Source organism: Emys orbicularis, chromosome 8, assembly GCF_028017835.1.
Source record: "Emys orbicularis isolate rEmyOrb1 chromosome 8, rEmyOrb1.hap1, whole genome shotgun sequence".
In the NCBI taxonomy this organism is placed as follows: domain Eukaryota; kingdom Metazoa; phylum Chordata; order Testudines; family Emydidae; genus Emys; species Emys orbicularis.
The window spans coordinates 58700295-58716968 of record NC_088690.1 but is presented as its reverse complement, the minus strand read 5'-3'; the positions used below and the strand labels follow the sequence as shown (position 1 = coordinate 58716968).

The 16674-nt window shown below is 40.2% G+C and overlaps 1 protein-coding gene across 1 annotated transcript in view; it reads left to right on the top strand.

Moving 5' to 3' along the window:
- CEP350 (centrosomal protein 350) overlaps positions 1-10727 on the top strand; it is a 134953-nt gene extending 124226 nt beyond the window's left edge. The window contains exons 36-37 of the mRNA XM_065409685.1: positions 288-410; positions 10563-10727. Coding sequence (XP_065265757.1) covers positions 288-410; positions 10563-10727 — 288 coding nt within the window. The remainder of the gene's footprint in view (positions 1-287; positions 411-10562) is intronic.
- Positions 10728-16674: the final 5947 nt, after the last annotated feature.

Sequence of the window (16674 nt, the reverse complement as noted above, 5' to 3'; positions counted from 1 at the left end):
ACTGTATCGTTTAAATGAAAGTTGTGCTCTACGGTTAGTCAAAGTTCTAAGGGTTAAATTTTTTTTTCAGCCCTTTTTAAAATATAGTATACATACTGCATAATGTTGCTTCTAAGATAGGGTTATAGCTCAGTGCTTCCATTGTAAATCTCTTGCACTGCAATGTACATCTCACAGTTAAACAGAAATCCACCCTGTATTTTAAGATCAGATTTTGAAGGGCAGGTGCTCTGTACGGGATTCACTTCTTCCCTCAAATACAATATTAACTCTTTTCTTTCCCCTAGAGTTTCATTGCAGCTGAAGTACTGAAATTGTTCAGCTTGAGGAAGGAATCTAATCACAAAACAGATTGGCAGAAGATGATGAAGTTTGGACGCAAGAAACGGGACAGAGTGGATCATATATTGGTCAGTGGATAAAAGCATTCAGTCGTTTGATTGTATTCTATCCCCTGAATACAAAGTGTTTTAGTTATATCTCAAAAGAAGGCATGAACCTTTTGACAAAAGGTAGTTAATCCTAGGTGAACAATTTAGAACTATATTTAAGTTCCACTTACATTTTTGTCTTTTTGGGGTACTTGCAATTAACAAAATAACTTTTAAACAGATCACATTATGTGTGGGTAGAGAGGGTAAGAAGAGGAGAAAGCTGAGAAGCATCAAAAGTTAAAACCATTAATTTAAACAGTGAATTTGTTACAATGTAAAATGCATAACTGAAAGGGTAGCCTTTTTTCTTTGGACCAAAAATGGTATTCCTACCCGTCACAAATTCTAGGAGAAGGACTGGCTTTCTGCCTTGATGAACCAAATTATTTATTCTTTAGTAATGTTGTTTCCACTGTGACAAGTGATACTGAAATCCAAATAGATTAAGCTCCTTCCCGTGACAGAATTCTGATGCAGCATTTCTTGGCTTTTTCAAGAGTTCTGCAGTTAAGACCAGTACAGAGTTTGAAATAGGATTGTAATTTCAAAGTGACTATATCTTCTTCATAGTACTGTGGTAGCAACTATGCCGCATGGTACCCTCAGCATGTTCACTAAGCTAGCATTGAGCAGCATTGCTGCTCCTATAATACCTCTGCATGTAAGCTCTGTTGAACAATATATGCTGCCAACGCTGGTGCAGAGATGGAGGATAACTCTTGGGGGCAAGCTTTTTACTGAATGGTTGGGGTCTCGCTCGTCTGTGATGAGTCCACTTAGCAACATAAGAGTTTCCAACGCATTGCTTTTATCTTAACTATATCCTAAATTGGTGTATAAAATTACCAGTTAATTCAAACCATGGATATCTTTGGTCTTTTGTTCTCTCACCTGTGGAAGATTTCCAGCAAAGATTCTTCCGCCAGGGACAAAGTTGCACCTTAGCTAGGTAAAGGATTTAAAGTTAGGGTCAAGTATCTTGGGATATCTGGGCTTTATTAGTATATGTGTTGTAACTAATATAATTTATAATAAGCTAAAGTACAGCCACATTAGGTATGGAACATGCAGCTATTGTGTGTCTTCACCAGCTCACTGTACCAGCTTTCGGTTATTATGAATTAGTCTCAATTGGAAATATACAAAAAACTGAATCAGGTTGAATGAGGTTAAAAATTCAGGCACTAATGTACAATAGTCTGAGACCTTCCAGATTTTATACAAGAATCCAGGTGTCAAAGGTTAAAACACTTTAATCCATATATTTTAATAAATACAGTCTGACAAGCCTGTGTTTCATCCCACCTTGCTCACACAAAGAAACAGAGGTAAAACAACCATCATTTTAGCTGAAGACTGGGAAAAATACGGAAAAACAAACTCTATGATATACTGTTTGCTTTAGGATTTGGCATTGCTCAGTGACATTGTTGCTAAGCTTATCACTGCAACGTAAGCAACCAAGAGAGAAAGTTCTAGCTTAGAAAAAGTAGCCAAACCCTGGAAAACTTCTATAAACATATTTGTTAAAACCTCTTTAAACTGTTAAGCAGCTGGTTAGCTTTCTCTGTTTCCTAATCAGCCTCCAGCTTCTGCCACTTTTGTTTCTGTGGTCATGAATTGTGAGAATACAAATACTGGATCATGGCAGCATCACTGACTGAATCAGGGGCTTTGCTAAATAGCAGTGTTCAAAAAGAAATAGAACATGATGATTTAATTGCAATTTCGAAAACCCAGTTTCATGTTTTCCTGAGCATGGCAATAGTCCATTAAAGGAACAAATCAAATTTGGTTCCAAATTTAGATTTTGTAGACATTTGTCTTCAGAAACCCAAGAGCAACAGAAATATTTCCATTCGTTTTCATCTGCGTTCTTATGTATAGGTTTATTTAACAAATATATCTTTGCAACTCAAATACTGTCTGTCATGCTCTGGAGTGGCTCACAACTGAGTGCCAACCTCAGGGCAGACACACCAAGCTGGTAGTGTGTTCTATAATTAGAATTCACCAAGCCAATAACAAGTGTGAACTCCTAGATCACTACCAGTCTTACCATGGAGTCACAGACAGTCCCCTTGGATTCTCCAGGGGGCCTTGCCTCCCAGACAAACTGGACTTTGTGGTAAAAGGTCACTCAAACCAAAAATCACGTTGCATAAGGTTGCCCCCAGTCCCAAGAGACCTCCAGGTCAGTTGGTATTCTACATTTTACACCAAAGACTACACTGGCAGCCAATTCCGTTGTAAATGAACTAGAAGTTTATTATCTAAGAAAAGGCAATGAGAGTTATTGGGAGGTTAAAGCAGGTAAAATATATGCACAAGTGAGTCACTCTTTGTAATTCCAAATGATGGTAGTCATGTAATAAACTGCCAGTTTCCCAAAAGTCTTTTCAGGGTACCCAGATTGTCTCTGGGATCTCCGCTTTGCATCTGGTACACGTCCCAAACAGTCCAGAGATGAATGCTCTTTCCTTGAATCCATTCTTAAAGCTTCTTCTCACAGAAATCAAGCTGACAGGGCCACTACTCACATGGGCTTTTCCTTTGATGACAGAGAGTGAGGAATGCATTTTGAGTCTTTGACCTCCAATCATCATGATGACCACTTGCTTTGAAATTAGCATTTTTCTGTTGAAGTTCTTCATTTGCATTTCAAAAGGCTTCTTTCTTGTCTGATGGGTTATTTAGTTATAGGGGTATTTACAATATAAATGTTTGCTATTGCATTATAACAGGATACAGATAAGTGAAAACAATGCAAGTAACAACCCATTCGTTTTTCATTAAGTTTAAACACCAGATACACTCTTATACATTTAACAATTACTTGGAGCTAATACACAAATGAATTGACCTGTGGCTTCAGGATCAGCTGGCACCTGCTCTGCCAATGTTACACTGTCATCATACTAAAATAGGAGAATCTAGAAGTTAAACTGTAGCTAGTCTGTTTATAATGGCTGATTTATTGTCCAAATTTGATTTGCTCCTTATAAAGGACTATTGAAGCGCAGAAAATAAACATAGTGAAAATTAAGTTATAATTATTTTCATTTTTAATAATGTGAGGCAGAGATTCTAAAACTTTCATTGTCTGAAATGAGACATTAGTAGTGTCTCTTGCAGGCTTCTTCCCTTCCCACTCATAATTGTGTAACATCCTGTGACAATTACAGCAATTGCTTACTTGGAAAAGTATTCTTAGTAAAGTGTGTACTTTTGGCTGTATTAAATATAATGTAGCAGCTGGAAACAAGGAGAGCCAGCAACATGTGACCATCCAGCATGCTCGGAACCACAATTTGGAAACCACCGTTGTAATGTGTTTGTAATATAGGCAAGGAAATTTGTTGTACGTTCCTCTTCTCCCAGCCTACCAATGATGACAGTCAAGTACTTATAGTGTTGTGACTTTGCCTACCAGGAAGCAAAGAGGTAATAATTCTGTTAGGCAAGCCCTGCATGTAAGGCCCCATTTCAGAGATTTCTCTTTACTTTTGTTTTTCCCTCTGTTCCTGTTTCCTCTTGCCCAGCTTTGTCTTTCCCCTTTTCCTCATTTCTAAGCCCAGAACTGAAGAAAAGGACAAGTACAGTTGTTGGGTTTAGTGCTGGGTGGTGTTGGTGGCTTATGATATACAGGAGATCAAACTAGAGACCTGGTGGTCCCTTCTTGCCTTAAACTTCATGACTCTGCACAGAGAGGGGCACAAAATAGACCTCAAAAAGAGAGCAGAAAAACCGAGGGAGAAGGATGATCGGCAGAGACAACCTCTACTGAGGATTCCTCTACCTCCAGCAGAGAGACAACCTTGTGGCGGAGTGTCAGTAACACACAAAGCAGCACAGCATTCCAAGAACTCTCCCATCAATCAGGTTTCCATTGATATCGGAGCTGGTCAAAAATGGGGGGGGGGGGGGGGGGATTTTGCAAAAAATTTTGGAAGTTTTCATTTTGCAGGGCTCAAAGCATCCTTCACCTAAGGAGGCATAAAGGAACCGAGCACTTTGAGCTCTGTGAAGGGGCTGACCACAGTCTGGTCAGCCATGCTGGAAAAAGAGACTTGCTGTGAAATACATCTTTTAACAAACTAGAGTCTCTTGTACAAGCAGGTTTAGCTTTAGAAGCATATTTTTACTTTTGTTTGCTTGTGACTCGTTCTATCTTTATTCCTTATACTTGGTATAAGTTAAACCTGTGACTTCTTGTTTAACAAAGCTGTTTAACTTTTACTATAAACCATTCAGTGCTTTGATTAAAATAGTGTTCCTTAACACAGTTACTGTAATAAGCTGCTAGGTATTTTCTCTTTAAGGGGCCAGTGAAATGGATCACTTCTGTAAATGATCAAGGCGAGAGCTGAAGACTGCAGGACAGACAGTTTTAGGGAAAATTTGGGACTGTGAGAGTGTTGGGGTCACCCTGAAAAAAGTAACTGGGTGGTAGAAGCCAGGGTGTGATCTGCATGCTTGTATGCTGGCTGTTGGTGTGAAGGCTGTTAGCCACATCAGCATTGCATTTAAGGCACTCCAAGTTTCAGGGCAGGCAGTGACACAACCCCTTACTGGTCTGGGTTGAACCTCAAAGTGTCACAGATGCCCAATTCCCAATTGGTTTTCACTGCAAATTCGGTACCTAACTGCCTTTGCACCTTTGAAAATTTCCCCTTCAGTCTTCAAGAAGGTCCCTCCTCTGCTAAAGATCTTGATGCTTTATTATGTTCAGGCACAGATAGTAGATTGGCTCGCCTCTGCAATAACAGCCAGAGTACCCTGCTTTTTCACTTGGGCCATTAGGCCTAAAGCCCTGTCCACAAGCATATTTATCATAGAATCATAGGACTGGAAGAGACCTCGAGAGGTCATCTAGTCCAGTCCACTGCACTCATCGCAGGACTAAGTATTATCTAGACCATCCCTGACAGGTTTGTCTAACCTGGAGATTCCACAGCCTCCCTAGGCAATTTATTCCAGTGCTTAACCACCCTGACAGCTAGGAAGTTTTTCCTAATGTCCAACCGAAACCTCCCTTGCTGCAATTTAAGCCCATCACATCTTGTCCTTTCCTCAGAGGTAAAGAAGAACAATTTTTCTCCCTCCTCCTTGTAACAACCTTTTCTGTACTTGAAAACTGTTATCATGTCCCCTCTGTCTTCTCTTGTGTTTATTTACTAGTATTTCGAGTTTTTCCTGCTTATTCCCCATATTTCTCGCATTAGTATACAGGCATCTAAGATACTGATTTGATTTCCCCCCCTACCTCCAGTTCTGTCTTGTCTCTCCCTTATCTCTGCTATAACAGCCCATGCTCCCCCCAAATTTCGACCCTTCTCCCTGGTCTCCATGTTTTTGACTTACCTGTGGGCTTTGGTCACCTGCCCACCTGTATGGGACTGGGGCAAGGAGCTATACCACTGCTTTCTTCCTCTATCCCTTTTCAGAGTTTTGAGGAAGGTGAAGCAAGACAAAGCAGAGGTAATGCTGTCAAGCCTCTTGAAGGCCCATGCCCTTAGTTTTTTGAGCTGATGAGCCTGTCATTGGCCATTGCTTGACCTTCTGGACCTGTTGATCCAAGGCCCACAATCTTCCTCTTTCAGTGTGATTTGGAGAGATTGGAAATAAAGCAAAGCTGCTTCCAAGAAGAGGAAATCTGTTCTGAAATTGCAGTCTTTGTAACTAGCAACAGAGAGCCTACTCCTGTGAAATACGCATGAATTTGGAACCATTTTTTTGTTCAGTGGGGCAACAAGAATAATATCAATGCCTGCGCAAAACATATTAATGCCCTCTTTGTAGGGTTTCAAAAAGAGCTCAGTGTCTATAACCTAAGCATCTGCTCTTCTGTCCTCTCTCTTATTGGAGTTCTTTCAGGAGCAGGGACACTAGTTCCCAGCTGATTTTTATTCAGTTTTGTTGGAGACGCCTGCATCATCCAGTGACTCCTCAGTGGGACCTGTCCTTCATTTTGCAGGTACTCTTATGTTTGCATTTGAATCCCAGGAGGAAGTCTCCTTCCCCAGATGCTGCCCAAGCTATCCTTTTAAAGTGCTGCTTTTAATTGTCATAATACTTTGTCAGATGGCTGGGAGAATTTTAAGCTCCCTCATTTTCTCTCTCTCCTACACATATGTTCACACCTTCAGTATTTTCCAGGTAAGATGTATTCGTTCTCCTGCCAGAATTCATCCTTGAGGGGGGACATGAATTCTGCTTCAGTTAACCTGTCCTGTTCACAACTTTATCCAAGCCCTGCTGCTCTCCAAAGTGGGAAACTTCAGTCCTGGTGTCAGAGGTGTGAAGTTCTACTGAATTCTTTCATAAGAGTTCAGAAAGTTTCAACAATTTTGTGTGCTTTTAAGACTGCTGCAAGGGTGTAAAAACTCACTTTAACCACCAGATAGGTAATGACCAGTTTCATTTGCTTATTAGCCAGCCAAGTGCTAGTGTACCAGTTTGGTCAAACATCACCTACTAAAGGTCTCACAGTAACTTCATGGGCTGAGGCCTCTTTGAAGAAATGTAAAGCCACATGGCAGTCTCCACACATGTTCATAAAGCACTGGGCTGGTCTACACTAGGGGGGGGGATCGATCCAAGATACGCAACTTCAGCTACGCAAATAGCATAGCTGAAGTCAAAGTATCTTGGATCGAATTACCTGGGGTCCAGACGGCGCGGGATCGACGGCCGCGGCTCCCCCGTCGACTGCGCTACCGCCGCTCGCTCTGGTGGAGTTCCGGAGTCGACGGTGAGCGCATTCGGGGATCGATATATCACGTCTTAACGAGACACAATATATCGAACCCGGATAAATCGATTGCTACCCGCCAATACGACGGGTAGTGAAGACGTACCCCTAGACTGCTTGCACCTGAGTGTTCCTTCAGTTGTAGAGCTCTGCAATCAGCATGATAAGGTAGACCCTCCTCAGAGCACCACTTGGTGCATGCAGTGTATGTCTTTGACTGAATCCCTTGGAAGGATAGGAGAAGAGTGGTGTAGAAAAAGGAAATTTAGTCTCTGTAATTCCTTTTCTTAGTCTTCTCCCCTGTCATCCTTCATCCCACCCTCCTTTCCTCTGAGGAGAGGTGCCACCCTATATTCTTGTACCTTTTTCTAATTTCTTTAACTGTCTGTGATGTTCCCCTGGTGTTATCGACCGGTGATCTGCTAGGTCACTCCAATCCTCCAGTCTGGGAGCCAGCCTTACCCTGCTCTGCTGTGAGAACTCCCATTCCTGGGCTGTTCACGCACAGCCTTTGGCATGTAAGCTGCTTGGATTGTGCAACCGAATGACACTAGCCAACATCTCCGGTCCCAGACACAACCCGAGGAACCTCCGTCTTGCAGTGTCCAGTTATGCCCACTGGACACTGCAAGTTTATATGAGTTTGTCAGTTTAACAAAGAAATTGATATGTACCAGGCTTGTTATCCCAAGGGGAGTCTCTAACACACTTCAAACCAAACACTGCTTCAGGTAGAGTAAACGAACACATTTATAAAATCTATCTTTGTAGTTAAAGTGATTATAAGTCAAAGCACAAGAAGTCAGATTTGGTCAAATGAAGTAAAAGCAAAACACATTCTAAGCTGATCTTAACGCTTTCAGTGCTCTTACAAACTTAGATGCTTCTCACCACAAGCTGGCTGGTTGCCCTTCAGCCAGGCTCTCCCCTTTGATCAGCGTTTAAGTTGCTTGGTGGTGGTGTCTGTACATGGAGGTGGAAGAGAGAGCCAGCATCGCAAACGTCTCTCCCTTTTATCATGTTCTTTCTTCCCTCTTGGCTTTGCGCCCCCCACCCCCTTCAGAGTCAGGTGAGCATTATCTCATTATACTGACTCAGGGAAGGGGTTGACTCACGCAAGAGACCAAGAGATCCTTTGTCGCTGCCTAGGCCAGTGTCCTTTGTTCCTGTGAGGCTGGGCTGGGTTTGTCCCATACATGCCCTGATGAGATGTGAACTGCCCCTCTTCTCTTGGAGAGTTTTGCCTGGGCCTCTGCTCCTGGAGAGTTTTTGCCTGGGCTTGTTTTAAGCCATGAGGACACATTTTCAGCACACACAATCCTATTATAAGGATGAACATGGGGGTGCAGGGTGTTCCCCTGAGGTACAGAGTGTCACATTGTCCTCCCTCTCAGAGCCTCTCCTTCTGGGGGGAAGTGAAAGGACTGACCTCTGATATACAGGGCTTGGTTGACAGAGTCTTTGCCACCTTGTTTCCTTTTAGTCAAAGCCATAGCACTTTGTCCTTAACTGTTGGTTCCCGTTAGCCCTCTTTTTTTCCCTCCTACTGCTATGACAAAAAGGAATTATTAGGGAGTGATTTTCCTTTGTCTTATACATGTATGAATGACAGTTTCTTTAACTACACTAGGGTGGATCTATGGAAGTGTGCAGAGCACTAATGAAAGTGCGGGACACCTAAAAATTGCCCTTTCACACTTGTTTGGTGAAGTGCATTTTTTTCCCAAACTCTTCAATAAGTATAAAAGGAGCTGTCAAACTGTGAAACCACGTGCATAACTGAGGGCTTGTAAATATAGCTAGAACCTTGGAAGGTCTGTTCCTCTATGGTCTCCATTGCAGCCTGTTGGGCCTTCACATTACTTTTGGATTATTAAATTGCAAAGAATTCTTGTACAGTAGCTTACCCCCTTTCACACTCTCAACAGATGAAGTCCCCTTGTGTAGACAACTCAAAGACTAAACAAAGAGGAAGAGGGTACTGGGTTTATTTCAGTTCTCCCTCTTTCCCTGCTCCCTTATTATATAAATAGAGTAAAATACCGTAGATGTTGATATCATAACTAATAAAATTATCACAAGCAAAGTTTTTCAGCCTTGTTTTGACCATGTATTCCAAAGTAATGTCTGCCTGATCTTCTTACTAGTTGTCCATATGTATTTTGGGATAGCTTTTATCCACAATGAGGTTCCTTCTTTTCCTTTTCTGATTATATAGTGTAAATATATTTTAATTAAGGTAAACAGATACTCTTGTGCCAAATATAAGGTTCATGGCTCAGTGTGGGTTAGCACTGAAGCTGAGCAAATAGTGGAAGAGTTTTCAAGAGATACTCCGTAGCATTCAAAAGAATGTTTTATTTGATTTCATGTTCTTTCTGAGCAAGTTGAAGCACTCACGGATTACTAATGTGAATACATATGGAAGCAAAATTTTATCATGAATGCTCAAAAGGTCTAATTTCAAATTGTAATATTTGTAACATGCAGTTTGTACAGTCTTCGGACTATGCATTATTTGCTGATGATTTCTGTCTGTGTTCTTGTATGGAGCCCATCATCTGGGGTCTGAACACCTAATTTTGAATAACAATTAAGAATTGTGGGATCTGCTCATGGACAAGAAAAATCATCAAATTGTTAGAAAGTATTTAGCTGTACGTAGCATAAAATTCAGTTAGTACTAATGCTTTCAAGAGCAGTGAAGCATAAAATATGCTGTACAAAGAAACCGTTTTGCAGTATCATAGTATTGCACAACAGCATTGCCTGCCAGCATTTTTGCTTCTACTTTCAGGAGAATTAGTAGTGAAATGTAAATTTCTTTGATATTATGGGTTTCTGATGCTTATTAGCCATGTTCTAATCACCTACCTTCTTCCTCCCCCCGTTTTTCTTTGTACTTTCTTACAGATTTCAATCATATTTTCCTCTTTTGTGCAACACTAATCACATTGTAGACTTTTTATAAATAAAAAATTAATTTTTAAGAATATTTCAATTTGAATTCACACTATTGATCAGGAATGATGGCACATCAGTAGTGTTTTTCAAGTACAAAGCTTATATAAAAATAGAATGAATTTCTTTAAAATGAACAGTAAACCAAAGGGGAAAAATTAAAAAAGTAAAAATATTCTGGTAAAAGTAATGTATCTGATTAAGAGATCAGCTGTATAATATAATTCTTCATTTTACTGCTCTAAGAATTGTTGTGGAACAACTTGTATATAAAAACAATTCTGTCATTGCCAGTTATTTCTTATTCTACATTTTCTGTGCTTGTTTTTTACTTGTCCTAGAAGGCCTGAAGAATAATATTCCAAGAAACAATGGAGTGTTAACATGTTGGTTTTTTCTCTCTAAAATCCAAGGTACAGGAACTCCATGAGGAAGAAGCTCAGTGGGTGAATTATGATGAGGATGAGCTCTGTGTGAAGATGCAATTGGCAGATGGGATCTTCGAGGCCTTAATCAGAGACACTATTAATGTTCTGAACCAGATAAATGAAAAACAAGGGAGACTACTGCTTTTGTGACATCCGTGATAATAAACCAGAAACTACAAAACTTCCTGTCATGGGCTTTCTGACTCCTGACATATACTACATCTCCACCATAGCAATATTGCTGCTGGACTTACATACATGGTTTTAAAGGCAGTTCAGATATGATAAAGGAACACAGTATTACATCCCGCTGCCTTTAGAGACCTTACACTGGATTTGTTGTTGTAAACAAGCATGGTCCTTCACTTGATGCTGGCTTGTGGTGTATTCACACCATCCTTTTGCTAATTCAGCACAGAGAATATATGTCAGCACCTCTCCATGGTCTCAGACTGGGACTATGAACTTCAGATTTTACTCTGAAAGTGGTTGGATGTGGTTGGGTTGAGATACTGGTCACTTGGCCCAAAATTGCTGTCAGCAATCTAAACTGAAGTGATCTTTAGAAAGGTGTATTGGGTGATTTTGATAACTGCTTGTCAGTTTTTAGCCATAAATGGACATTACAGCAATTAATAGTGTTATATTATTAACCACTTTGTATCTGCAGTCCTAACAATATGCATCAATGTTTCCACTCAAGAGTCTATTTCATTCCCTTGAAGTCCATTCCCATCTTTCTTCATGCGATGTGGTACCAGACATGATCGGTGGGCTAACAAAGGGGGAAATGGATGAGCTTACTTTTTTGCATTCATCTAAAGAATTCTTACTTGTTTCCTGTCTAATTTGCTTCAGTCAAGAGTAAGAGCAAAGTAAAGGCCACCAAAAACTGGGCATAATAGACTAGACGTTTGTCAGCTTTACTCCTACCATGCAGCATTTCTTCATCTCCTGAATTACCAGCAGCTCTTAGATAAATGGATACTCAGGATTCTCTCAGGCAGTAGACATGCAGGAGTAGAAAATGTTTCTTCACAAAATTTTGGCCTTCAATAGCTCAGCTTTCTCCCTTGCTACCACCCAACCCTAATAAATCAGAGAAGCAGTTATTTGAACGATTAGGGAAATGAGTATTCGCCAAAGAAAGTGATGTCCAGTGCTTGACTGTGTACTTGTTCTGTGGTTGTGGGATTTTTAACTTATTTTAAGATAATTTATTAAATTGAAGTTAAGGAAAGTGTCCAGTGCAGTGGTTGCACTGTCTTAGGTTTTGAAACAGCAGAACCTGTGAAAGGTACCTATGTAATACTGCATCTGTCCTGGAAACTTCTAGGGTCCATATTCTTAGCACAAAAATCCAGCTTCTTGAGATGGGGGGGGGGGGGTCAAAAAGAAACAAACCTCAGTGGTCAAATGTGGGAAGGAAAGGGGGAAACTATATGAAAAGAACCTCACCTGGACAAATTTCAGTGATTGTGGAGTGTTTAAGGGAGTAATCTGAAGCCAAGATGTGAAAATATTTCCTGCTCCCTCATTACCTGGCTTCCTTCTCACGAATGTTCTTTTTCCAGAGCATTAGGCAGTAGGCAGCCACCCTGTTGTATTTTTGGAGCTGTGCCCTTCGACTTGAGTGCTTTCTTAATCTGTCCTCCCTTTTTGTGTTTCTTGGATGAACACCGACAATCTGGGGTTGAGTATTAATGCCTTAATAACGGAAGTCCTGTTTACTAACATGGGATGAGACCCAAAGCAGATTCATGTTCTCCAGGCACGTTGGAGTATTGAAGTGCATGCAAAAGCATGTTAGGAGGCACCCAAAGATGCTGCAGCCCATGATATGCATGTGGGGAGATTTCTGCTTTTTTCCTTCCATCTGTTTTTGTTTCTTGGGTTTCCTACTGTGCATACGTGTGCTACTGCTCCGTTATGTTTCTCTCTCTTTCCATCTTTATTTTTGGGAAACTGTCATTGGAATATTTGCATTTTGCACAATGACACACAACTGGTAATTCTTTAAATCAGGGACGGCACTGAGAAATGTTGGCTTTTCAATCCAATCAAATTATCAGATGTAGTAGTGCCAGCACCTCATGTGTGAGTTATTAATAGTGAGCCATATCCATGAGAGCTTAATGAGCAAAGAACAAACAGGAGCAAATAGTGTCTTGGAACACCTCAGATAGAGCACACGTATCAGTCTGTATGTGGAAGCGTTCTATCTAGCTGTCCAGAAGTCAGATGAGTTTCATGGGTGGCATGCATCTTTTTCATGAGTGATTCACTTGTGTCTGTAAATTAGCATTCTGATGCTGAACCTCAACATTGTCTTAAGCATTTGACAAAAACCAACTACAGCTGCTGTTTTAACCAGCATGGTGTCACTAATCAGGTCACTGTCTGATTCCTTTTCCTGGGCCTATCTTCTTTTCAACAGAGAATATTGTTATTTTTATAAATAGTTATAGAAGAGGGCAGAGTACCAGCAGAAGGAGAGAAACCTGCACAGTAGGTCTGTGGCATGGGTATCATAGAAATAAGTTAGTTTCCATCGCTAGGAACCATGGCCATTGCTGAGATAGTAAGATGGCCTGCATCTCTGAGGCTTCCTGTTGGGATATAGAGTTTGTGCATGTGTGGTACTTGCACCACAGAGAGTGTATTGTACTGTCAATCTTTCAAGATGTGGAAGAAGATTGGAGATTACTTGTGCCCTTGTTGGCTTGAGTAAGCAAATGTCTAGGTATCAGCTGAAGAAACAATTGCTACCTCTCCAGCTCTTTGGGCAAAAAGAAACTGTAAAAGTAATGGTTTTGGAGAGATCACCATTTATTTTTGGTACCATTTCATAATGGGAGCAGCCTAAACTAAAACAATTATGGCTGTTAAATTACATTCTCAACACTTGATAATTGTTGAGGTACACTGGAGGCTAGGACTGATGATCATCGACACTTGGTGATGGTCCTTTCAGGTCAGGGTTTGTGATCAATTGTTGAAGCAGTATGAGGAAGCCTTGAGTTGAATAAAGAGAAGCTGAATTTTCTCTTCCACCTCCCCTCCCCCCTTTTATGTCAAGCCCAAGGTGTTCTGTCTGGGTCATGGTTGAATTATCTTGGTGCAACAGTGTTGGAAAATCCAAGGTTGAGGAAACGTGGAAACTCCAGAATTTTTCTGAGTCCAACAATAGGGTGAGCCCTCTATGGCAGAGTCAGAAAGCGCTGGATAGAGTCGATATGAAGACCTATGTCCCTTTTCAGTCTAAGAGAAGGACTGTTAATGCAAGGTAGAACAGCCCAGGATTGTGTGAATATGGAGAGAGACCACTTCTCTCAGACTAGGATAATGCCTGAGCTACAGATCTGGGCTATTACTACTTTACCTTTCAGAAAAGGTTTTGTTGCTCATAAGGTTTTGTGGCCTGTTCGAAAAATCTATCTTGTTCACTTTCCTTTCTTGAAAAAGTGGCCTTAGCTTTTTGCAATACTTGAATAAATTGTGTATGTGCAAAAGATTTTCAGTAGCACAGCATTAGAGAGCATTTAAATAACTCTTCTGCAAAGAACTGAGTGTAGTTCAGACTTTCAGATCCCATTGCTACCTTAAGAATACTAGGAGAGTAACAGTTGAAACTTACAAGGTATTTAGTTCAAATTGTAGGAATTTTGAAGTGTTTACAAATCAGCTAAAATGGAGAAAAGCAAAATATCCAGAACATATTTGAAATATAAAAATTAAAAATGCAAAAATATATACAGATGAAAAAGGAGTACTGTAATTAACCTGCATTTAATAGGTTTTTTCCTTGACTTTGCAGAGCCTTTTTATATACATTTGCAAAGCCGCCTTGGGAGACCCTCTCTCCCTGTGTACTGTATTGTGCAGATATTAAAATAAATAAACCTGTTTACTGTGTTTGTGTAAATAACCCGTTAACCTGGTTTCCAGGCCAGTTTTCAGCCAATAATCGCATCCAGTGCAGCTTTGCACAGTAGAGTTAAGGATGTGGGTTTTTTGTAATTATGAACTGTAAAATAACCAGGGTTGTCCCTGTGTACACCAATGTAAATATCTTTGTTAACTGAAATGTACTTTGAGGATAAAACCTGTAAATAAACTGATTTATAAATTAATTCTTATTTCCTGCTTCTTTATCAAATGGAGTGTAATTACACAAATAGCTGATAATTCTGAAGGTGCCCGGTGGATTTGTTCTTGGTAACGTATTCCACCTTATGTCTGATGCTGCACTTCGGCTCCCAATTACAATCTGCCAAATCCCATTATAATTGCCTTAATTGTAATAATACCTTATAGCATGTCCTTGCATGTTTGTTAAAGCTGGCTGAGTGTTGTGGCAAAAAATAGAAAAAATCGTTGCTTTGTTTTTCAAAAATACAAGTCACAATTTTTAGTTGGAAAGATTAAAAATGAGTCATGGTAAACTTTTCAAAATGGACTTTAAAAATCTTCATTTTAAAATTATACTAAAAATGTGTTATTTCCTTTCAAATAGGAAATATCAATAATATATTTAAGAAGTGGATAAAATTTTCCTAGAAATGATCCTAGATCTTGTTATATATTCCTAAATGAGATGGTTTTATGGGTCTGCTCTTGTCTTCTCTGAACCCATCTTTATATAGTAAAAACGAGTGTTCTCCAGAAGGTTGCTAGGAAGGCAGCACTGCATCCATTACACTTGGTTCATATTTGGAAGATTACCTTCATAATTGTAAGGGTTAGAAATGTAGTGATTTTAAAAATGAAAGCTAATGGAGCTCTGCAGAAGGCTATTGAGCAGCCATGACTTTTACTGTACATTGCAGAAATCACAGGATTCATGACAGCCAGCCCTAGTCATTATTAAATGCAAAAAACCTAGCACTAATGCAGTATTAAGGTTGCAAGATCAAGCACTTTGGTCAGGATGTTCCTACAACTAGGGTTGCTGTTTAGCTATTTTAACTCCTCCACATTACACATCCTGTTTATTTTATGCTGTGCATTGACAGAGTAATAGGTTAGGGTTTCCATTTAATAAGGAAAAGAGGCATCATGAATACTACCTATATGAATCATGGGAGAGTTATTGTTGCCAGAGCAACCTTATCTTTTTGGAATTTCCTGGGAATTTGGGTGTTTGATTTCACAACTTTAATATTGCATTAATAGTAATAATACCTAGCTCTTATACAGTGCTTTTAGTAGATCTCAAAGCGCTTTACGAAGGTCAGCCTCTTTGTCCCCGTTTTACAGATGGGGAAACTGAGGCACGATGCATTTGTGCCATCTTCATGGGCACAAAGTGTATGCGTGTCGCAAGTGGGATCCACACAGCCAACCTATCTGGAAGAACCACAGCTACTGTAAGGTTAGTAACCTTTTGTTCTTTTTACAAATCAAGGCATCCAGTCTTCTGTGAGGACTTGATCCATGTCAGATTTCAAATTGGTTCTTTGTTCATGTGTGGTTGAAATTGTTTAAATAGAAAGTGAGCAGAGAATTAAGCACTTCATTCCCAATGAGGAATGTTTTGGAAAATTCTCTTAGCACGTAGGAACCAAGTTAGAATCAAGTCTTACAGTGATTGATTCACTCGGGCTTTTGGATTTGAGCAAGCCAGAGCACTGAGGTGGGTTGCTGGTTGGACAAATGGGTGTAATACAGTAGTGTCTAAATTGGTGCTTCAAACAGGGAGAGCATGCATCGTTGTCCATCCCCACCCTTGAACTAATTTCCACTACATAGCCTGTCCTTTAGGACACATTGCTACTTGTTGTTGTCATAATGCCTATGCTCACGATGGGAGCATATTCACTGGGAATCAGTTTTGGGTGCATTTCAGGTTAGAAACTTAATCTTTTGGATTTGTCTTCATTTTTGAAAACCTTGGCAAAGGACAACATTGCCACAGCTAATTGGAGAATGGCGCAGAAAACTGCCGCATCACTGCTTTGGGCCCTTCCCAACACAGCCTGTAAACCAACTGATGCAGCCCCATATTATTCCCTGATTTGCGTATTCCTATTACTTCACCTTGGCATTGACGATCTATAGTATTAACACTTCACTGCACCACTTAAAGTGTGCAATC